Source organism: Suncus etruscus, chromosome 11 (assembly GCF_024139225.1).
Source record: "Suncus etruscus isolate mSunEtr1 chromosome 11, mSunEtr1.pri.cur, whole genome shotgun sequence".
Taxonomy (NCBI): domain Eukaryota; kingdom Metazoa; phylum Chordata; class Mammalia; order Eulipotyphla; family Soricidae; genus Suncus; species Suncus etruscus.
Window position 1 is genome coordinate 47,191,016 of NC_064858.1, and position 23,955 is coordinate 47,214,970.

At 39.2% G+C, this 23,955-nt stretch overlaps 1 protein-coding gene and 1 pseudogene across 1 annotated transcript in view; both read left to right on the top strand.

Moving 5' to 3' along the window:
* The first annotated feature begins 274 nt into the window (after positions 1-274).
* LOC126021949 (eukaryotic translation initiation factor 2 subunit 2-like) lies at positions 275-1,680 on the top strand (annotated as a pseudogene).
* Positions 1,681-6,177: 4,497 nt separating this feature from the next.
* Positions 6,178-23,955, top strand: part of PLEKHG7 (pleckstrin homology and RhoGEF domain containing G7) — a 74,155-nt gene continuing 56,377 nt past the window's right edge. The window contains 4 exon segments of the mRNA XM_049782934.1: positions 6,178-6,187; positions 9,428-9,442; positions 17,185-17,463; positions 17,466-17,596. Of these exon segments, the coding sequence (XP_049638891.1) occupies positions 6,178-6,187; positions 9,428-9,442; positions 17,185-17,463; positions 17,466-17,596 (435 nt within the window).

The window sequence follows — 23,955 nt, forward strand, 5'->3', positions numbered from 1 at the left end:
TCACTATATTAAAAAGCAAATAAAAATTTATTTAATTTTTTAATAAAAAAAAAAAACCCCACAGTGAGATAGACAAACAAAAGAAAGTTTGGGACAGACAGAAGAGAACCTGAATATTGGATTTTTCTGCCAGAGAAGCTTTTCTTCCTCTTCTGGAAAGGGGGTGTGGAGAGCTACAGAGAAGGTGGAACTATTCTTCCTAGTCTTTTTATTTTGGAAGATTGGAGTCAAAATTCTACTTTTGGCCGCCGAGGTGGCGAGGGCGGGGCGGCGCTCCCTTTCGCTGATGCAAGAGCCCAGTGCGGCGGCGGACGAGGTTGTTGACGGGCGGACCGACGGACCTTCTGCCTGGACGAGGCCGCGCCGTGCCCGCTCGAGACGCAGCCATGTCGGGGGACGAGATGATTTTTGATCCTACTATGAGCAAGAAGAAAAAGAAGAAGAAGCCTTTTATGTTAGATGAAGAAGGGGATGCCCAGACAGAAGAAACTCAGCCCTCAGAAACAAAAGAAGTGGAACCAGAGCCAGCTGAGGACAAAGATGTAGAAGCTGATGAAGAAGACAGTAGGAAAAAAGATGCTTCGGATGACCTAGATGACTTAAACTTCTTTAATCAGAAGAAAAAGAAGAAAAAAACAAAAAAGATATTTGATATTGATGAAGCTGAAGAAGGTATAAAGGATCTTAAGATTGAAAGTGATGTTCAAGAAACTGCTGAACCAGAGGATGACCTTGATTGACATTATGCTTGGCAATAAAAAAGAAGAAAAGGAAGAATGCCAAATTCCCAAATGAAGATGAAATATTAGAGAAAGATGAAGCTTTAGAGGATGAAGACAGCAAAAAAGATGATGGTATCTCATTCAGTAACCAGACAGGCCCTGCGTGGGCAGGCTCAGAAAGAGACTACACATATGAGGAGTTACTGAATCGAGTGTTTAACATCATGAGGGAAAAGAACCCTGACATGGTTGCTGGAGAGAAAAGAAAATTTGTGATGAAACCTCCGCAAGTTGTTCGAGTAGGAACCAAGAAAACTTCTTTTGTCAACTTTAAACTATTACATCGTCAACCCAAACATCTCCTTGCATTTTTATTGGCTGAGTTGGGTACAAGTGGTTCTATAGACGGTAATAACCAGCTTGTAATCAAGGGAAGATTCCAGCAGAAACAGATAGAAAATGTTTTGAGAAGATATATCAAGGAATATGTCACCTATCACACGTGCCGATCACCAGACACAATCCTCAAAGGGACACCCGACTTTATTTCTTACAGTGCGAAACTTGTCATTCTCGATGCTCTGTTGCCAGCATCAAAACCGGCTTCCAGGCTGTCACAGGCAAGCGAGCACAGCTCCATGCCAAAGCTAACTAATTTGCTGATCAACCACTGATTTTTCGAAGTGTGTTGTGAAGTTTTGGCTGGACAGGTTTACCATCAGAGTGGATATACTATTGTATTAAGACAAGATAGAAAATCTGCCAACTTCTTTGGCATGTGGCTGGTTGGTCTGATATCCTTGCAAGATGCCGATTTGCAAGCAGTTGACATACTCATTGCCTACTTTTAACAACTGTCAGAAACACGATGGGATAAGGAGGTGCTTTTTTAAAATTGTTTGTTCATAGACTTCTGTAAGATGCAAGATAAATTAAAGTTATTATAACAGTGAAAAAATTCTACTTTTTTCTTCTCTGAAACATAAGAGCAAAATGCATTTTCCACAGTCAGACCTTCATGACAGTGCCCATGGCAACCGGGAAAAAAAACAAAAACAGGAGTAACTGAGTAGAAGGGAGGGCTTTACTGGCAATGAAAATTGTTCTTCAAGTTGCATTTAAAAATGGCTTTTTAACTGGCTAACTGAGAGCAGACAATCAATCTCAGGGCCTCACACATCTTGCCTCCAAATGGGGAGATATCAGGACTTCTATCCTTGAATTATGTGGATTTCGCATGGTCTATGTATGATAGGAGAGAAAAAGGGTTAGTACTGATAAAACTTTATACTACTTTTCCACCTCCCTGGAAAATGTAAAACTCTTTGGGATTAAAAAAAGCTAAAATAATGATTGGCCTAATATCTGTAGTGCTTTTTGTTGGTTTTTCATTTTAATTTATTTTTTAATTTTTGGCCATACCTTAAAGTACTCAGAGCTTGCTCCTGTCTCTGTGCTCAGGGATCACTTCTAGCAGACTTGTGGGACCCTATGGGGTACCAGAGATTGAAGCTGGGTAGACAGTGTGCAAAATTAGAGCCTTACCTGCTGTCCTATTGCTGGGCCATGTGTCAACCATTGCCTGGAATAATCTGCTTGTTGAATTCTACTGACTCTTGAGCCAAAATGGAACTTTAGAAACATTTGCACTAATAAGGCTCCAGGTTTCTGGCTAGCTAGTGTTGATCAATAAAGACTATAGTATCACAAATCATCAACAGAATTGTTCCCCTGGTATTGCTTTGGGGGACCTGAGCATGAGAGTTTTTCCAGAGAGTTACCTTGGAAGGAGCACTGGACCAGGGTCATGTTGCTGAATTTTGTTTTGTTTTGTTTTTGGGGTCACAGGCATGGGGAACCATATGGAACTCTGGGATTTGAACAAGAATTCACTTGAATAATATGAAGAGTCTATAGTAATGTTACAACATTATTCTTATGTTCTTCCTGTAGGACATAAACTAAGTTTGGTAGCAAGGCCCTGAGAAAATAGTTCAAGGAGAGTGCACCTGCCTAGTATAAGTCAGACCCTAAAATCAATTCACAGTTCTGCCTGGGCCCTCAACTCTATCTGACTAAAGCACTAAACCACCCAGGTCTGCATCACTGGACCAAGAATCATCAGGAGTAGCCCCAGACTTTCCAGTATCACTAGGTGTGACCCCTATATAAATAAAAATTAAAAAACAGCAGTGATTATTCTTTGTGGTACATCTGCTTTCCATAGAGAACAGGTGACAAAAGCATCATTGTTCTGCATTCTGACTCAGAACTTATAAAGCCCCTTTTCTGACAAATGTTTAAAGTATAACAAGGACCAAAGGGGGATAAGACCTGAAGAGCTTGCCTCACATGTGGCCAACCTGGGTTGGATCCCTAGCACTGCAAATGCCATCTGGAATGAGGCCTGAGCACAGTCTGGTAGGGCCTCTGTGAACTCTTCTTCCTTAAGCTAAATCTGATAGGAGGTAAGGATTAATGTTATATATGTAGAGGATAGAGCAGCTATCATGGCTTTTAATGGTTACTTGATATAGCACAGCAAGTGAAATACCCAGATGATCCCTAAATACATGCTGCTAAGCAACAGAAGACTGGGTTGGGACTGGAAATAGTGAATGAAATCTCCCGGGCAACAAAATGCCACTAGAGGGCGTGCTCTGTAACAAGCAAGTCAGATCCGGATAATCCATTTGACAGGAAACAGTGAATTTGACCAAAGCTGCTCCACAGTCCTATTTTAAAAATATGATTAGATTGATGTGATTAACATTAAAGTAGAGATGCTAAACAAAATAAAATTCACCCTCTCTAGCAAAAACAATATGACTTCTTTTATACGTGTGACACCCCTAAAAAAACGGACAAAGCATGCAAAGAAACACTAAAAAAAAAAAAAGTAGCTAATAATCAAGAAAAAAAATAAGAGTAGGCTCAAATGTAATTCAGATGTTGGAGTTGAGACAACTTCAAAATTACTAAAATAAATGTTTTTATAGAAATAAAAGTTGGAGAAAAATAAAAGAAATAAATTTCAACACAGAATTAGAATATGGTGAGATATAAAAGCATGGAAGTCACTTGCCTTGCACACAGCTTGCCCAGGTTCTATCCCTGGCATCATATATGATTCTCCAAGTAAAGGCTGCAGTATCCACTGACTAAAGAACGAAGAGGTCGCCCTTAATATTGCAGGGTATAACACCAAAACAAAAACAAAAAAAAAATGAGCACATGGAAAGTTTTATTTTTTGTGAGTATTTAAAATTAAAATTTTAAACATCTTATTTAATATACACACTGTTACTTATGATTTTTTATATTTCTTATTAAACCCATCACCAATAGGAGTGTCCTTTGTCATATTTAATTGGCCACAATCTATCAGGGTGGCCTTCACAAATATGATAAATTGGACTTTAGTTTCATCATATCAATACTGATTAAAATGTTGACTAAAGGAAGACTTTACATCTGCCCTTGGGTTCCAGTTATGTTCAGAGGGGCATTAAGGTCACCAAGATTATGAAGGTTGCTAAGGACTTTTTTAAAAATGTTTTCAAGTTTGATCAGAAACTCTGATATTTGGGGGCCAGAGCGATGGCACAAGTGGTAAGGTGTCTGCCTTGCCCTCGTAGCCTAGGACGGACCACGGTTCAATCCCTGGCGTTCCATATGGTCTCTCACACCAGTAGCGATTTCAGGGCACATAGCCAAGAGTAATCCCTGAGCGTCACCAGGCATGCCCCCCCCACCAAAAAAAAGAACTCTGATATTCAAAAATAAATAAATGGATAAATAAAATGTTGATATTGACTGAGACCAAAAAGGAAAGGGATTAGCACTTCTTTAGAATCTGTCTCCATACTTATCACCCTTTTGGGTATAGTGGATCCCCTCAAAGACCTCAATTTCATTCCTATTTTCCTATATTGACTAGAAAAATAGCCAGAAGACCTTTATTGAAGAATATTAAAGTAATGACACAAAATTTTCTCCTTATCTGTGAAAAACAAAAAAATTATAATACAAATCCTTGGTTTTCAGACAGTGTCATATGGATTCATGGAATCTTTTCTGAATCAATTTAATTGACCCTGTGAGATGTTTCAGCTTCAATCATGCACAAAGGGCACAACAGAGATTAAACTAAGCACACAGTCATCAAAAAGAGCAATCACTGCCAAAGAGATAAAGAAAATTGTAATGGATAGCTTAACTCTAATGCAATATTTATTACCTGTCTTAATAATGCCCATTGTCCAGCAAACTCACTCATCAGGCTATCTGGTTATTATAATCACCTAAACAACAATGTGAAAAAATTATTCTGGCATGCAAGAAAAAAAATATCCCCAGGTAAAATTATTTTTAATCAGAACAAATTTAGGATCTCTCTATATTTATAGAAAAAGATGGGTGATTGTACAGAAAATATATACTACATTTAAAAATAACTTTATACATTATCTGACATGAATAGGATCCTTTTTCACAGCATTTCTTTGTTTGCAAAAGATTCATGAGAATCCTTTGAGAAAATTGGATCCACTTTTCTTCCATTCAAAATGCTTCTTGCTTGTGTAATAAACCACCACCACTTTCTTTGCTGTGCTCAAAAACATTTTTAGAATAGGTTTATGCCTCTCCATTTCTAGAGCCCCTGTAGTGTCTGCTTATTCACCACCAGAAATCTTAATTCTCTGTTTGTAACACCACAATTGGCTACTGAGGAGATAATTTTGACATAATCATACCAAATTTATGGCTTGGGTTCAGAGAATACTGGGAAGTGAAAGAAGTCTTACCGTGAGTCCCAAATTGCAAAGAACTGAAACATGACCATTTTCTGCCATATTATTTGTTTTAGTTTTACTACATTTAAAGATAAAAGATTCAAGTTTATTTCACCCTGTTGGGCTTTTAAAACTTATTTTCAAGGCTTTAATATCAGTCATTAACCTCTTCTCAGCTAGAGTTCTGACAAGAAGGCAAACTCAGTCACTTTAAAATTGTCATCACTCTGAATTGGTAGAATTGAATAGGGTGAGATTGTACTGGATCCGTCATCAGTAGTTTAGGACTTTGGCACAATTCAGAGATTAATTTCCCATCTAAAACTCATCTCTACACTCTCCAAGAAAGGCTGTTTGCTGCTGGTTTAGTATCATGTCAAACCTATTCTGATTAAAATTGAGCATTGCACTCATTTACCATCAAAGTAAAATTTAAAGCAGATACACTATAAACAAACAGAAGAAAAGCCCACAGTACCCTGTCAGGTGCTGGTAAGAATAGATGTTCTGACTTAGAGCCAGGAAAATGTAGCTGCATTCCACTTATCATAGAGAAATGAGAAGATATCACTTGTATTCTTAGGGTATCCTCAGAACTCCAACTAGCTGAATGGGATGGGGAGTCTATCCTGAAAAGGTAGTAGGGGTAGAAACTACTAATGGAGAAGGGTAAGTAGCAGTGATATATAATTAGCCTGTGGGGCCTTAAAGTCTCAGTCCTACAGCCATAAGAACCTAAATTCCACCCACAACCATGTGTGTGAAGAGTACACCAAGCTAGAGAGCAATTGAGCAACACTTTGTGATCCAGATAACACTGGAGTAACACTCTGGATCAACAAAATCTGTGAACTGATGAGTTATTGTTCTGAGTCACTACATTTATGGTAATTTGTTAGACTATTAGAATACTTACCGAAGATGAAAAAATACATAGAGAACATCCTTATGACCACTGGTAATCAAGAATCGGTGTCACCTACAGAAGAGAAATCTATAATAATTATTCAGTAAACAAAAGTCCTGAAATCAAAAGAAGGCTGCCCTCCTTTGGAAGAAGGGAGGAAGAGCTAGTAGACTTACCTCCAGTTCCAACAAAACTCTCTCTCTCTCTTTCTCTCTCTCTCTCTCTCTCTCTCTCTCTCTCTCTCTCTCTCTCTCTCTTTCTCTCTCACACACACACGTCTACATCACTAAGAGTCACTTGTTATGCAAAACAAAAAAGCCTGATTTGAAGTAACTGAACAAGGAAAACTTAAAAACTTGGGGAAATGCAAAATGTAGAACAACTTTCTGAAATTTAATGAGACTGGCTTAGCTACTCAACAAAATCACAAGATTCAGTTTTGTTTTGCCTTTGCTTTGTTCAGATTTGAATTGTTTTCTCTAATTCCACTTTCCCTGCTTTCAGGGTCAGACAATCCTATAGCTGACCCCACAGTCTCCTGCTGACTCTATACTCCCCACCTCCTCTTCAATTTTATCAGGAGGAAGAACCTCTGTGTGAGTATTTTGATAAAAATTGCTAAGAGTAACATTGATTGATTCTTTTATCTCACATACTGAGGACATGGTATATATATTTCTTTAGTCAAGATGATGTGTTACATTCATCCCTTAAGCTGGGCATAGAATAAATGTGAAGGAAACACACAAAGCCTACCAGAAGATCACAACTCTTTGGAAAGTGATGTGTGTAGCACATGCATACAGAAAAGTTACTAAAAAGGCAAACTGAAACCCCAGCTAAAGAAATGTGGCTAATTGTCACATCGAGGTTAACAAAGTGCTCATTAACATGTAGTTTGTACATTTTATAGTTTAAAAATCATTATTTAAGGGTTAGGCTGCATTGATATTTCATAGAGGAAGTAGGACCTTAAGTTTGGATAACTAGTAGGCATGTAGTGGCAAAGTCTACTAAATAGAACAATGGAATCTTATGTAAATAATACATGGATGTACATGGAATCTATTATGCTGAGTGAAATAAGTCTGAGAGAGGGAGAAAAAAAAAGCAGAATGGTCTCACTCATCTATGGGTTTTAAGAAAAGTGAAAGACATTTTTGCAATAATAATTTTCAGGCACAAAAGAGAAAAAAGCTGGAAGTTACAGCTCACGTCATGAAGCTCACCGCAAACAGGGATGAGTTTTGTTAGAGAAATAACTACGTTTTGAACTATCCTAATAACGAGAATGTATGAGGGAAATAGAAAGCCTGTCTAGAGTACAGGCAGGGATTGGGTGGGGAGGAGGGAGATTTGGGACATTGGTGATGGGAATGTTGTACTGGTGACGGGTGGTGTTCTTTACATGAATGAAACCCAAATACAATCACGTATGTAATAAAGTTGGTTAAATAAAAAAAATAATACTGTTAAGACTAATTTTCTTTATCTCTTATCATCAGAGAAATGCAACTCAAATAAGCAATGTGCTATTACCTCACATCAGTAAAATTGACACTTGAGAAAAAGAAAAAATAAAGGAAAAACAACCAGTGCTGTTGTACATGTGAGAAAAATGAACCCTCATCTCCTGCTAGTCCAAATGTTGTCTGATTTAGTCTCTGTGGAAAACAGTACAGATATTTTTTTTATTTAGAAATTCTGTTAGTCTATAGGGTTATTTGCTTTTATAATGACTGGTGCACTTTCAAGTTTATTTTCAAATAAATTGAAGTTTATCAAGTAATACAGAAATATTCCTTCTTTGGGAAAAGCATATGAAATAATTAATAATAAACGTGTGTTTATCAGGTACAAATTAAGTCCCAGGCAAAACTGGAACCTATTTGACATTTTGGTTAACAGTTTCTGCTTTAGTAACCTATGAGGTGTTCAAAGGCACATTACTATGTATGCAAGAGTTCCAGGACTTATCTCTGACATAGTTCCATTTCCTCACTGGGCATGACCCCAAAAGCAACAACTATATGGGATGCATGCTGGGAACAAGGGTGGAGAGAGGACAACACTGGTGGTGTGAATACCCCTGATTCAATGTCACTATGTACCATAAATATTAGTGTGAAAGATTAGTAATTCACTTTGGTCACAATAAAAATTATGTAAAAAAAAAAGAAGTTAAAAAAAAGAAACTGTGATACATATACACAATGGAATATTATGCAACCATTAGGAGAGATGAAATCATGAGATTTTCCTATATATGGTTGGTCATGGAAACTATCATGCTGGAGTAAAATATGTCAGAGGGAGAAAGAAACACGCAGAATAGTCTTACACATATATGGGTTTTAAGAAAAATAAAAGACATTCTTGCAATAATGCCCAGAGACAATAGTGATGAGAGCCAGAAGGACCAGCTCACGATATGAATCTCACCATAAAGAGTGGTGAGTGCACTTAGAGAAATAACTATACTAACAACTATTATACAATGTTATTGAGTGAGAGAAGTAGATTGCCTGTCTCGAATACAGGCTGGGAATAGGGGGAGAAAGGAAATGGAGGGGGCATTGGTGGTGGGAAAGAAGGTAGCCCTGGTGAGTCTTTTTATGACTGAAACCCAACTACAATCATTTTTGTAATTATGGTGTTTAGCTAAATATATTATAAAATAATAAAAATTAAAACATACATTGGCTTTGCATGTAAAAACTGTTTTTGTATGTAAAATTTTATATGCATCTGCTCCAATTCCCCTGCACTTTCCAAAATAGACTATATTGATCAGCAACTAATGTAAACAAAGAAGCAATCCAGGCTAAATGGTAGTTTAAATACTTTCAATGGCACTTTCATAAAAGAAAGCATATAGAAACTGAAATGAATACATAGCCTAAGTACAAGTCATTTGAGTTGCGTGATGATGATAACTCATTCAAAGTGCCAAGCACTTAGACCTGAAAATCTGGAAGCTTCTCAAAAGCCACACCACTGAGTCAAATCCCTGCCCATTCCAGAGATGAAAGCCACCATCCTTTCTTGTAGACCCTTTCTTTTTCTTCTGGGTAAGATCGGGTTACTCTGCCTTCTTTCACCATAAACTATTTGGTACTAGAGAAATCCTTTCTTTCTTTCAAGTGTCAATCCTGTCAATAAATGTACTTGTCTGTAAATGTGAGACATCAATGAAAATGCATGGTTATTTTCAATCAGGTCCATCACTTGTAGGCTATTAGGAGAATGTAAAGTCCCTGAGCACCATGAGAACAAGGCACCAACATTCACCTGCATTCATAATCCTTTCAAAATGGTAGAGACAGAAGTGAGCTGGATGCTGCTGCTTCTACCTGTGTGAGGAAGGTCAAGTCTGATATTCACTCCATAAGATGAAACTTTTGGTGGGTTGCCCCCATACAGGCTATATAAAATTGTCTTTGGTCTACTTGTACTTTGGACTTGTGGGTGGTGAGCCTGGCAGTGGGAATGGAAGGGGACAGGTAAAATTTTTTTGACATTTTAAATTGTGGAAGAAAAGTATAATTCACATGAACAAATCGAAAGATCTACTTGGTTTTATTAAACCAGAAACCAGGCAGCTCCCATCTAAGCAGGGTTAGGCAAAGCTGTACAAAATGAAAGTCTCTTATTATTCAGAGGGAGAAGAGTAGAGAGTGTTTGAGACACCTTTCTTGGAGGTCAAAGAAATCTTACCTTACTAAAGTTAACCAGGAAATTGTTCACTGTCTAAGAGTCCTGAAACTTCGATAATGTCTTGATTTAATTACTATGGGGTTTAGCATAAGTGATTTCACTTTGACTTTGTTCTATATTATGTTATAACAAGACCAATATGAAAGAATTAATGACTAATACAAAGGATACAGTGTCTAAATTGGGTGAGTTTGTTTTTTTTTTAGTAAAGCAGATCTTTATGCCAGGAAGTTGGGGGTGGGAACAGTTTCTTCAGGCAGCACTGAGGGCCAAGGAAGAACCAATGCTCAGTATTATACTGCCAGAGATCCTTGAGATAGACCTGTGACTCCTGAGCTATCTCCTGAATTCCTCAATTTTTTTAAAATAAATCACCAGGAGGACTCACTAAATCATGGGGTTTGGGCCCCTGCCCAGAGCTTCTGAGTAGGAGCCAGGGAGAAAGCTGAAAATTTGCTTTTCAAAAAATTTCTAGGTAATTGTGGAGCAGCCAATTCAGAGATTCCCACTTTAAGAGCCAATGAACCTGAAAAAAATTTTCACAGTAAGTTGCTGTCATAGTTCTGAGCAATGAAAATGTCTGCAGGGGTGACTAAATTAAAATGTGTTTGTGTTCTTGTCTATAAAGGGTCAATAGAAATAGTTGTAACCTCCATCTAAAGACCAAATGACGGTTCCATAGAGGTCTCCTCTAATAAGGATACTGGTAGAGTGAATGCTTCCACTTGCAGGTTAATTGTCAGAAAAGAATATTCACAAATGTGCTCTCAAGTATAATAATCACTCCCTCTATTATTTAACACTTATCAAAACATCCCCTTAATTAAAAAAAAAATGCTGTGTTAGGATGGAAACCAAGGAAATTCTAAAGGATTGAGTCCCGAAATTCAAGAGCCAAGAAACAGGATAGAAACCCCAAATGGTTTCCTGCAACATCCACCAGGGTCCCTGAACTGGGGACTGGAAGTGAGAAGCCATATTTGCATACTTTTTGTGTTTGTTCAGCATGTTCCAGGTAGCAAATCACCTGACTTCTTGGGCAGTAATCTTAGAGGCTAGATTTGCTTCCCTTTAGGCTTTTTTCATTAACAAATAATTAGGCTGTGTTTCAGAATACCTGAAGGTCTCCAATGAGGCCTATGGAGCGCACCCCCAAAAATCTGCATTTTGAAGCTGCCCAGTTAGTAAACTCTGGCTGTGGGGGTCGCCATCCAATAAGCTGAATTCTCTGGCCTGTGGAGACAACTAAAGGCAGCAGAAGAGCGTGACTGCTCCACTTCGCATATTAATAATCTGATGACACCAACTAAATGGAGCAAAGAAAGCCTCTTCAACAAGTGGTGTTGGCATAACTGGCTAGCCACTTGCAAAAAATTGAACTTAGACCCCCAGTTAACCTCATGTACGAAGGTTAAATCCAAATGGATTAAAGATCTTGATATCAGACCTGATATCATAAGGTATATAGAACAACATGTCGGTATAACACTCCATGACAATGAGACTAAAAGCATCTTCAAGGAGGAAACTGCACTTTCCAAACAAGTGAAAGCAGAGATCAACAGATGGGAATACATTAAACTGAGAAGCTTCTGCACCTCAAAAAAAAAATAGTGTCCAGGATACAAGAGCCACCCACCAAGTAGGAGAAACTATTCACCCAACACCCATCAGATAAGGGGCTAATATCCAAAATATACAGGGTACTGACAGAACTTTACAAGAAAAATCATCTAATCCCATCAAAAAATGGGGAAAAGAAATGAACAGACCTTTTGATAAAAAAGAAATACAAATGGCCAAAAGGCACATGAAAAAATGCTCCTCGTCACTAATCATCAGGGAGATGCAAATCAAAACAACTATGAGATATCATCTCACACCACAGAGATTGGCATACATCACAAAGAATGAGAACAAGCAGTGTTGGCGGAGATGTGGAGAGAAAGGAACTATTATCCACTGCTGGTGGAAATACCATCTAGTCCAACCTCTATGAAAAGCGATATGGAGATTCCTCCAAAATCCTCCAAAATTCCTCCAAAATATATCCACTCCTAGGGATATATCCTAAGAACACAAGAATACATTACAAAAACCCCTTCCTCACACCTATATTTATTGCAGTAATATTCACAATAGCCAGGCTCTGGAAACAACCAAGATGCCCTTCAACAGACAAATGGCTAAAGAAACTGTGGTCCATATACACAATGGAATATTATGCAGCTGTCAGGAGAGATGAAGTCATGAAATTTTCCTATACATGGATGTACATGGAATTTATCAAGCTGAGTAAAATAAGTCAGAGGGAGAGAGAGAGAGACGCAGAATAATCTCACTCATCTATGGGTTTTAAGAAAAATAAAAGTCATTTTTGCAACAATCCTCAGAGACAATGAGTGAGGGCTGGAACTTTCAGCTCACTTCATGAAGCTCACCACAAAGAGTAGTGACTGCAATTATAGAAATAACTACACAGAGAACTACCATAATCATGTGAATGAATGAGGGAACTGGAAAGCCTGTCTGGAGTACAGGTGGGGGTGGGGTGGGATGGAGGGAGGGAGATTTGGGACATTGGTGATGGGAATGTTGCACTGGTGAAGGGGATGTTCTTTACATGACTGAAACCTAATCACAATCATATATGTAATCAAGATGTTTAAATAAATTAAAAAAACAAATAACCAGAAAACTCTGTTAAGAAATGAGTTCCTCAAAGACGCTAACCTAGGTGCCATCCTAGGCTCAGTGCAAAGCCCAAGACCACCAACCACAGAAGATGGATTAAAATGACACTGAGGTAACAGAACCTCTAGAATCACGAAGACTGACTTCATCACAAATCCCATCTCAGGATCTGTGCAGATACTGAGACCTCTAAACACAGAGCTCTGATTGTATCACCCTGGACAGAGCAGAAGTCTACCAACCACAAAAACGCCACCGGGAGAGTAAATGATCCTGAGCAAAATCTAGAGTTGATCCCCATGACAGTATACTCCAAGGACGGAGGAACCCCATATTTTTTAGGCCAAGTGAATTTCTTTTCAAATGACCCCAATATTTACTGTGCCAGGGCAGGAGGGAAAAAAACAAAAATACAAAAAGCACAAAACCTTGGTTATTTATATATATTTTTTTTTACCTTCATTTATTATTATTATTATTATTTTCATTTACCTATCTATTTTGGTCGATTTCTCTCTTTGGGTGTGATTATTGAAATTGTTGTCCCCAGTTATACTTATTTTTTCTCTTCCTCTCTTTTCTTTCGTTATGTGCTATGCCATGTTTCTTATTTCAAGACCATGGTGTGTCTTTTTGTTTCTGTGCTTGTTTTTGTTGTTTTTTTGTTTGTGTTGTTTTGTTTTTTTGTTTGTTTTTTGTGGTGCTTATCGATAAAGCTGGAGTCCTCAATGGATATTTAACACTTCTTTTGATACTGGTGGAGTGTTTCACCTTCTCTTTCTTTTCATCTCCCAAATCGATGATGAGAGCCAATAGAAGGATTCCGCCCATTTTCGGGGTATTAGACTCTTACCCCAATTTATTACTTTTTTCTTTTTCAGGCAAAACCACGTAACTTGAAATAGCTGGTCTTGCCTCCAGTTAGAGGGGGAAATAAGGGAGGCCTCAAAACCAAACAGGTGCAAGACTACTAAGTAATAGGTTAGAAACAGAGGGGACCACATATTCTAGCCACCCTGGGGGTGAGGGAAGAAGAAATGGGGGGGGAAGACAAAAACGGACGGGTAGGGAGAACAATTTGGTGATGGATGGGAATCCCTCCTGATTTTATGTGAATACGTACCTAAAATATTATTGACACCAATATGTAAGCCACTATGATCAAAATAAAATTATATTATAATAATAAAAAAAAAGAAATGAGTTCCTCTATGCTAACATCATCAGGTTTACCTATACTCAGTCAAGGGAGGTCAGTGTAACAGGTGTGGACTAATTTTCCTTGGCTACCTGAAGTTCACTCAAGGGTCCTGCTGACTCCAACTGGAAAGGGCCCACCTGGACAATATCATTTGCAGTAACAGACCAGCCCACAGGTACTAAAAGAACATTCTGCTGCTACCTGCACTTCCTTTTCATTCTTTCACTGATTTGGCTGTTCCTAGCTTCTTTGGGTCCTGTCCTACTGCTCCTTATGGGTCTCTGGGGAAGGTGAATTAATTATGCATGTGGGTTTGATTTCCAGATGCTGATGATGTTTTTCCCATTTTATAGGTAGTATTTTCAGGGTTCCTGATTTTTTTTATAATATCTCTATTTAAGCACCATAAGTACAAACATGTTTGTGTTGGGTTTCAGTCATAAAAAGAATACCTCCCTTCACCAGTGCAACATTCCCACCACCAATGACCCCCATCTCCCTCCTCCCCATCCCCACTGTATGTGAAACAGGCATTCTACTTCTCTCACTTATTAACATTGTCATGATAGTTGTTGGTGTGGTTATTTCAAGGCTCTTAATGCTTGATGGGTGCAATAGGAGTGAATTTTCTTTGCATTTTACTCTTTCAGAAACCAGGGCAGAGTTAGCCTGTCCTTTTCTGTTCTCTTGTGACTGTCATGTCTTCTGGGAGTCATCTTGTAGGAGAGCCTTCCAGAAGATTCAGCTATGCTCTGCTTACCTGAGGGACCTGGGAGGGAGGCCCTTGGTGGCTGTTTAATGAACCCAATCTGTAGCTAGACCCAGAGAAGTGTCTAGTGTGAGGTCATTTGCTTGCTGTAGGGTTTACTTGGTTTGGGGGGTGTACCCAGCAGTGCTCAGGGGTTACTCATGGATCTGTATTTAGACAGTAACTTCTGGAAGACTCAGAGGACTGATCTCAGGTCAGCTGCAAATGCCCCCAACTTCTGTACCATTGCTGTTGGTGAAATTGGGGGAAAAGGCAGATTTTTTTTTTTGTTCCAGACCTGAGCTCTCCACTCTCTCCACTCTGTCCTCCTAAACCTGCTGCTCTTCTAGTGTCTGGTTACATGGTGAGTCACATGAAAACTCACTAATGCTTTTGTTCCAATTTTGAAGACCCTAGACCACAAATAACTTCCCATAATTACTTATTATATGCCAGAATAACACACCTTTTGTTAGTAAAGGAAATCTCTGCTGTAGCATAACCATTGAAAGAGAAGAAAGAGTGAATTGAGAGAAAGATACCCAAGGCCAAGAATTTCCATAGAGCTATTAAACACTTGCTTATGTAAACATGCTGCATTCCTGAGGCTGGAGCGCAGCAGCAGAGCAGTTGCATTACACATAGCCCACTAGTGCTTCATATAGAAGTGCCACAAAACCAAACAATAAAAACAATTACACATACGGAATTCTTTTTTTTTTTTTTTTTTTTTTTTTTTTTTTTTTTTTTTTTTTTGGTTTTTGGGCCACACCCGTTTGACGCTCAGGGGTTACTCCTGGCTATGCGCTCAGAAATCGCCCCTGGCTTGGGGGGACCATATGGGACGCCGGGGGATCGAACCGCGGTCCTTCCTTGGCTAGCGCTTGCAAGGCAGTCACCTTACCTCCAGCGCCACCTACCCGGCCCCACATACGGAATTCTTAAGAGATGGTGGCACCTAGAAGTTGGTGCCAGGAAGAAAAAGAAAAGACACTGAAATATGACATACCTGAGTGTGGTGTGGTGTGGGGTGGTGTGTGTGTGTGTGTGTGTGTGTGTGTGTGTAAACATTTGTAAATGTGTACAACTCCAGCCCACAGCTCAACTGTCTGCTAGAGAGGAAGAAACGATGTTCCAGGAGAAACAGCTGGTGTCTGTTTTCCTTACAGTCCGAATGGCCCTTGTCATGTTTCTCCAGAGAAACTAGGATCCTCCTATAGGGCAAGGCCAGAATTACTAAGCAAACCACAAAATCTAGTCTCTCTGACAAAACTAGAATATATATTTTCTATATAAAACAAAACCTTTTTTCCTCTCAAAAGGACAACTCCTATGCATAGGAGGTGGTTATGTTATCAATTTCATCATTCCACAACAGATCTGCTACTAGTCAAAATGGACTTTTACACATTAATTGGTGGGATGGGGAAGGACCGATGCATTTTCATACATAATTCTTTTCCTTATAAGGAAAACTACCACATAATATATATACAATTAGAATTTCCTACGTGATCAGACATCAACTGTCAGATGATACAATCAGTTCTGCTTGAGCTGAATTGGAAGATAATTGTGCATTTCTGAATTTTAGAAAATACTTCCTATCTCAAGAATCAGGGCATCTGGGTCACATCTGAGTTTGCTTTCCAAACTGTCACACTATCTTTCAAATTTGGGAAGAAATAAATTCTGAAAAGTAAGTGCTGAAGTAATAATACAAGGTAGGGTGCTTGTCTTGCAAGATACTGACCTGAGTTCTATCTCCAGCATCACATATAGTTCTCCAAGCCTCTGAGAAGTGATCCCTGAGTGCAGAGCCAAAAGTAAGCCTGGTTTGAGGACCTCTAGGTGTGTTCCCCCACCCTACACTGCACAAAAAAATATAATAATAAGTAAAGGCTACAGCCTCTTTGGCTTCCTAAATGTTCAACGATACTTATAAATAAAATCCTCCTAAAAGATTATTTAGGTTGTCTGAACGTCTGTTAGTTATCAAATACGCTAATCCTAATTGGTTTCTATGTATCTAAATGATGCTTTAAAATTGTCACATAAAATTCTGGACATCACCCCAGTCTCCCTCATATGCAACAGATTCCACAGGCTGTTCCTCATGGAAGATGCAAGATGTTTCTCACGGATGATGCAACAATCTAGTTGCAATTATTCTCTATAACAGGACAAAGTTATAACAGAGTAAGTGAAGCACTGGAATGCAGAAACTGAACAACACCAGTTTGGACCACAGAATAATGATTCTCAAAATATCTCCTGGAAACTCAACAATAGGACCTCTGAAATGTACAGAACAAATGGAGGCATATTATACAGAGGAGAAACCCCAAAGCTGCAGAATTCTCAGTCCACTGTGAGGAATCAGTCCAAGAACCACTGTGAAAACCAAGGGAATCTTCTCCACTTTGATCGGCAAACTCCAGGCTGCATTTTTACCCCTCACACTTTGAGAAGATTAAGAGGCAATGACTGTGGAATTCTGCACACATAGCCTCAGCCAGAGACCTTGAATGTGTACCTCTGGAAGGAGCCTCCAGTGTCTCCATGTTACCTTTCCAATAGTCATCCTGGAAACCCAGAGGAATCTTCCCACTTCTGGTTGACCCAGAGACTTTTGCCTCTGGATCCTGAATGGAGTACAGCTGACTTCATGGAGCCCAGGTGAGGCACACAGATGAGCAGGTACTTTCTGAGCTTCGTGATATTGACATGCTGCCACATCACCAGGCTTCTAGTCCAGGGAGAGAACGACTATCATGGCCCAACTTTGTCTCCCAGACCCCTAATCACCAGGTAACTAACTTAATATTAAACTTACTGATGATCATGCAGGTGACCACAGAGTAGAACAGGTCTTCAGATTGCCATAATCCCCAAAGCCAGAGGGTCCTTGGATGGATTATCATCAATGCTGAGTGGATTATCTTTATGGCTCTAGTTCATGGAGTAGCACATCTGGGCAAGAGAACGAATGGACACCTTCTTCATTGTCCTAAAAGACACTTAAAGATCAAGGACCCTCAAGGTTAAGCCACATATGAACTTTGAGGCACAATTTAGAAAGGTGGCCCTATAGTGAACACAAATTTTTAACTACCAAAAGGGGTTAGTTTGAAAGAGAGTTAGTGACTTTCGTTTGTTTGTTTGTATATGAATAACACACAGAAATATTCAGGGTATACTCCTTGCTCTGAACTCAGGGGCACTTCTGGTAGGATTTAGAGAATCATATCTGGTGCCCAGAACAAAACACAAGTTAGATGCATACAAAGCAAGCCCCTTACCAGCTGTAATATTTCTCTACCCCCTTGATTCTAGTTTTTAATCTTCTCCTTCCCCTCGCCCTTTTCCAAAAAATCAAGTGAAATAAAAAGCATTTAAGAGCTGAAGAGATCATATAGTAGTTAGAATCATGCATAAAACCACCCTGGGTTCTGTATCTGGTACCCTAGATAGTCTCCCAAATTCTGCCAGGCATTATCCTGAGCACACATCCTTGAATAAGCCTGAGAATCTCTGGGTATGTCCCCCAAACCAAAACAAAAGACAAAAAACAAACAAACAAACAAACAATAGAATTTTGCTAAAGATATTAATTACTTCTTTTACAATGTGTTTTTGAAATCTGGGGTAGTTTTGAATAAAACTAAAACAGATGTTTTTTTATTTATTAAAGAGAGAATCACATCAATCCAGGTGTGTATGTCTTCACTTTCTCCAGTGCTGTGAAGTGTATTGACTCTTTACTTTGGCATTTTTATTTCTTCTGTGCCATAGAAATAAATGGCATATTAATTAGGGAACTTTGTTTTACAGCTCACAGGTTGCCCTTTCCATTTATGAGTAAAAGGCTCCTAATTTCAAATATCTCCTTTCAGAATGCAAAATTTTGCTGTGACTTTTGGGGGCAGGCTTGACAGCTACATGTGGTCATGGTTTTCATTTGGAATTGTCAATGACTTGGCCCAGTGCCTAATTAACATACACTTAGTTATAGGCTTTGACAGTAAAGAGAAAATAGAAAAGCCCAAAATGCTCACAGCTTTTTAAAGAGAAAATTCGAGGATAAGGATAAAAAGAACAAATTGTACTCTTTAACTAAATCTAGGGCAACCTTTAGAATGCCTTTTCTGACAGGCTGCCTTAAACTAGGCTGCAAGAAAATCATGTCACTTCAGAAACAGATCAGAATCTGATCTTTCAGCACATGGTCACCAGGTTTTTTACAGTGAATCTACCACCACTCCCAGGGATGAAATGCTCTGGGCTAACAAGAGAAAATATTATGTCCAACTTCAACCATATAATTTTTATTGGTAAAAAAATCCTCAATTTGGATAGTCACAGCTGTACTTATGTACAAATCTGTGTTTATTCTACCTTATTTAACTTCAATATATAAAAAATAGCAGATGATATTTATTTACAAAACCTCAGGAAAATGAAATAATTGTATTATTGTATTAGTTAGCTATGGCCACATAAAACTACCCCCAAAATTCAGTGTTTTAAAATAACAACCAGTTAAGGTTACTTATAAATTCATGTTTACACTGGGAGTCAGCTGATGTAGACTAAAGTTATACGAGCTTCTCATTTTTGACATGGGACCAAAGAATTTGTTCTTTTATGAGAATGTTGGGCACCTTATTCTTCTGGTGAAAGGATGGGTTTAATAAGACAATGGAAAGAAATTAAATGTTTCCTAGAACCTGGACATTGAATATTTTCTAATTTTGTTGGTTATAGCAAGTTACAAATCTAAACTCAGGGACCTAAACTTATGTGTAGTAATGAGAAAGTACTGAAGTGTTACATACAAAGTATGTGGATATAGGGATTGGTTAAAATATGGGATCATTGAATTGAATCGTATGATCACATGGAGGTAGAATAAACAATATTCTCTTATCAGAGTGGACTCTAGCAGAAAAACCCAGAATGTTCATTTATAAAAAAAGTAGAATTGGGGGGTGTGGAACTCTAATACAAAAGGTAGGTGTTAACCTTACATATAGTCAACTCTGGTTCAATCTCCAGAACCACAGGAGTGATCCCTGAATATAGGACCAGGAGTAAGTCCTGAGCACTTCTGAGTGTGGCGCTAAAATAAATCAAAAACTAAAGTAGCACTTCGGTATGAGTTAGGATTTGACAAAATGGAAATATAAAAAGTATCTGAGTAAGTTCAAGAGAGACTTAGGAAATCCAAGCATTGAACTTTGTCCATTGTAGACCATAAAAAAATGAGGAAAAGAAAATTTCCAAAAATGTTCTCAAAGCCTTTTATTTGCACATCTTGGGGACAACTGGTTTATTTCACTCATCTAGGAAACCCTGGTGATATAGAGGGAATTATAGATGAGTAAAGGTGAAATTAACATAGGGCTTTGGGGGGGGGGTGTAACCTCACAGTTATGAACCATCTGAGTAGAGTTTAAATATAAAATTAGAGAAGTCCGTGTTAAAGATAAATAGGTGATAGATAGATGGTAGATAGATGAGAGTCTTTAACCTACTTTTAAAAAGGTAATATCTATGCCCAACTTTGATTAAAAAAGAGAAAAGCAGTTTTGTGGTATATTAAATGTTAAAATTTTCATTCATTACAGTGTTTTAATGCATGGCCTAATATTTGGGCATGAGAAGAGTCAAATTTACTCTAAGTTCTAGAATAATCTTAGACATTGATACCAGATTTTCCTTACTGTTTTTCTTTCTTTTGTGTGTGTGTGTGTGTGTGTGTGTGTGTGTGTGTGTGTGTGTGTGTGTGTGTGTGTGTGTGGTTTTTGGGTCACTCCCGGCAGTGCTCAGGGGTTATTCCTGGCTCCAGGCTCAGAAATTGCTCCTGGCAGGCACGGGGGACCATATGGGGCGCTGGGATTCGAACCGATGACCTCCTGCATGAAAGGCAAACGCCTTACCTCCATGCTATCTCTCCGGCCCCCCTTACTGTTTTTCTTGAATGTTTTACCTAGATGTTTTTACCTAAATGTTTTTCTTACTATAACTTCACATATAATATTCCAGTGAATTCATACTCATTTCCAATCTTCAATCATCAAAATAAACTTAAAAAAAAAAAAAAACAATCTTTGCTTTCTCTTTATCTCCAGAATATCCTTGAGTATGAGGATTTGTTTTCAATTCTGCAGAGAGGTGTTATTTTGGCTGCTCTTGACTGTGCTTGGGGCTTACACCTGGTTCTTTGCTCAAGGATCACTCCTGGGGACCATCAGAGTTATCAGATTGAACCAGGCTTGGCCCCAGGCAAGGTAAACACCCTTCCCATTAAACTATTTTTCTAACAATAATATGAGGGGAGAAGGGTGAGTTGTTCAAGTATTATTTTATTACCCTAAAATACTGTTGGGTGTTAGATCATTAAAATGTTGAATAGTTGTTATCAGAATTTAAACTCTGCAAACCCAAATTCCCTTTTTTGTGACTGAAACCCAACTACAAACATATTTGTAATTAGGGTGCTTAAAATAAAGATATTATTTTTTAAAAAATAATCCTAATATAAAATAAAAGTATTTTAACTATTTTCCAGAAAAGACCACAGTCTAGAAAAAGTTTATCTAAGACTACCATAGCTCACCTACTCTTGAACATGCTGTGCATTAGCTAATTATTAGATTGAATTCAAGATGTCCCAGAAAAGTTCAGTTCATATATAGCAGGGGTGGCAAACAAGTTTGACACAAAGAGCCGAAATTTTAAACTGTGAGAGTCAGAGAGCAACACGCAGTGACCTGCCAAAACAGACACTCACACAAAAGCATATCATTTTAACAATAATCTATTAAATACATATTGCATTTTGCCATTTTGAGTGAGGGTAAAAATCCTGCAATGATGGTGAGGGTGTGCTGCGTCCTCCACACTAAGAACTAAGGGCAAGATGTTGTGCCCCAACATATGACACACGGGTCCCCCCCCCCCCCCCGTCCCTCCCACCCCGCTCTCTGGCTCATGCAGTTGTTTCCGAGGGATGGGAGATGGGAGAAATCAGCCTCGGAGATCTCTCCTCAGAGGTCCCTCCTCAGAAGCAGCAGAACAAAACCCAAACTTGGCAAAGAGCCACAGTATACAAAATCATGATAAGAGACAAAGAGCGGCATTCATTTTGGCCTGGAGCCACATGCGGCTGGAGAGCCACTGTTCACCACCCCTGAACTAGAGGAAAGGGCTGGGAATAGGAGGGAAGTTAGGATTGAGGGGCCTCAGGGGTACCTTCATAGCTGAGAAAAAAACCCTGTGTGGGGGTTTGGAATGTGTGTGCCATGACCATAACGTCCCCTCCCCCATTGGTTGAACTTTTGTGAGGTCAGTGGAAGTTGATGATGTCACTGAGTCTATATATAGAGGGCCTGAGTGTTCTGGGCTCAGTTGCCTAGGCAAACGTACTAGTTTCCCACGTTTCCTATAGTTATGGAATCCGGAAGCCCTTTTTCTCTGACTTTTCCCAAAATCCCATATCCTTGCCCTGCCTACTGGTATGACCATCCTGACCTTATGAGCCACCTCCTTTGCAGCATATTTTTGTTACTTTGGCTACCAGGCATCAACTATAGAGCAAGGATATATGAGATAAGGAAACAGCAAATACTTGAGGGATTTCTTGGCAGTGTCTCAGAATGAGATGGTTTCTGAGTATCGGGACAAGCATGGTCCTACTCGTATGGGTGATAACAATGGGAAAAGACTGGTCAGTTTGTGGGAAAGAAGTCCTTCCTCCTGAAGGTCCCGGCTCCTGGCACACTGTCTAGTCTTTTTCCATTGTTATCACCCACACGGGTAGGACCATGCTTGTCCCGATACTCAGAAACCATCTCTTCTGAGACATTGCTATCAATCCTATGGCAAACTTCTGTCCAGCCCACTGTCCCAATTAATATCCAGTGTGCCAGGAGCCACGACCTTCAGGAGGAAAAGCTTCTATCCTCTACTAGCTTTGTGGCACAAGGAGTACAGGACTGCTGGGCCCTAGATTCTGAGCCTAGATCAAGTCACCCAACAGGCTCAGGGCTAGTGGATGTCCAGGTAGAGTCACGTCATAGAAGGACATGGAGTTTTCATTTTCTGAGAGGCTCCAGGTAGGGACAGAACCAAGGAGCTTCCCATAATTTGTCCTCCCCACCAAGGTCTCAGAAAAATGCTTCCCATAATTTGTCCTCCCCACCAAGGTCTCAGAAAAATGCATTTATCAAGGCCATTAGAATTCTTTGTTGTTGCCTCTGTATAAGGGCAGAAAATGAATAAAATCTCATTCATTTTGAACATATTGGTTGTTCTGAATCTGTTATTTGGAGTTAGGGAAGATGGGGGAATGATACTGCTTATAGAGCCCCCACTGACTCCTGAAGCTTCTTAAAAAGCAGATACTGTGTGTCCTCTCCTCCAGAGGAAGGTTGGGGTGATCTCAGCCTTCAGAAAATGTAGAGCAGCAACCACCCCCTTGCAGAAAGATTATCAATGGCTATTTGCCCCTAGAAAAAGATTTGTTGTGATCAACAAGAATTTGGGGAGCAGAGTTGGACATGAGGGAATATGTGAATACCTGGGTGGGGAGGGAAGCACAGATACTTACACATGGGGGAGGATATTCTGAGTCTCCACTGGAAAGACCCTCTCTGATTCCCATTCTAGGACTTTCTCTAGCTCTGGTTATGGGATACTGAACAGAAGTGTTAGATGAAGGATCACTGAATGGATGGCCCCCACACCCCAGGGGTTCCAAAAACTGAGAGGAGGGAAGTAAAGCCTCCTGGGAGAGTAGAAAGTGAGAATATGTAGGATAGTCTTTTGGGAAGAAATTTGTTCAGGACATCAAAGTGTATGTATTTTTCCTCTTGAACCATCATGCATCTCCCTCAGAGGTGCTTACAGGCACAGCCCCTACATGCTGATCAGATTATCCCCCCAAATATCCTGCCACTGCTGGGTTGTGTGCATAGTTCTGCAAGAATGTGACCAGATATAGCTTCCTTTATAGGATATATTAGGATCCTCTCAATAGTCAAATTGATGACAATACAAAAAGACTCCACTCATTGCATAGACATATACCTACCAGGATACGAATGTCATTGAAAGAGTCGGGACAGTTTTCCCGGAAGTCAGTCATTCCTGATTATAGAAGTTCA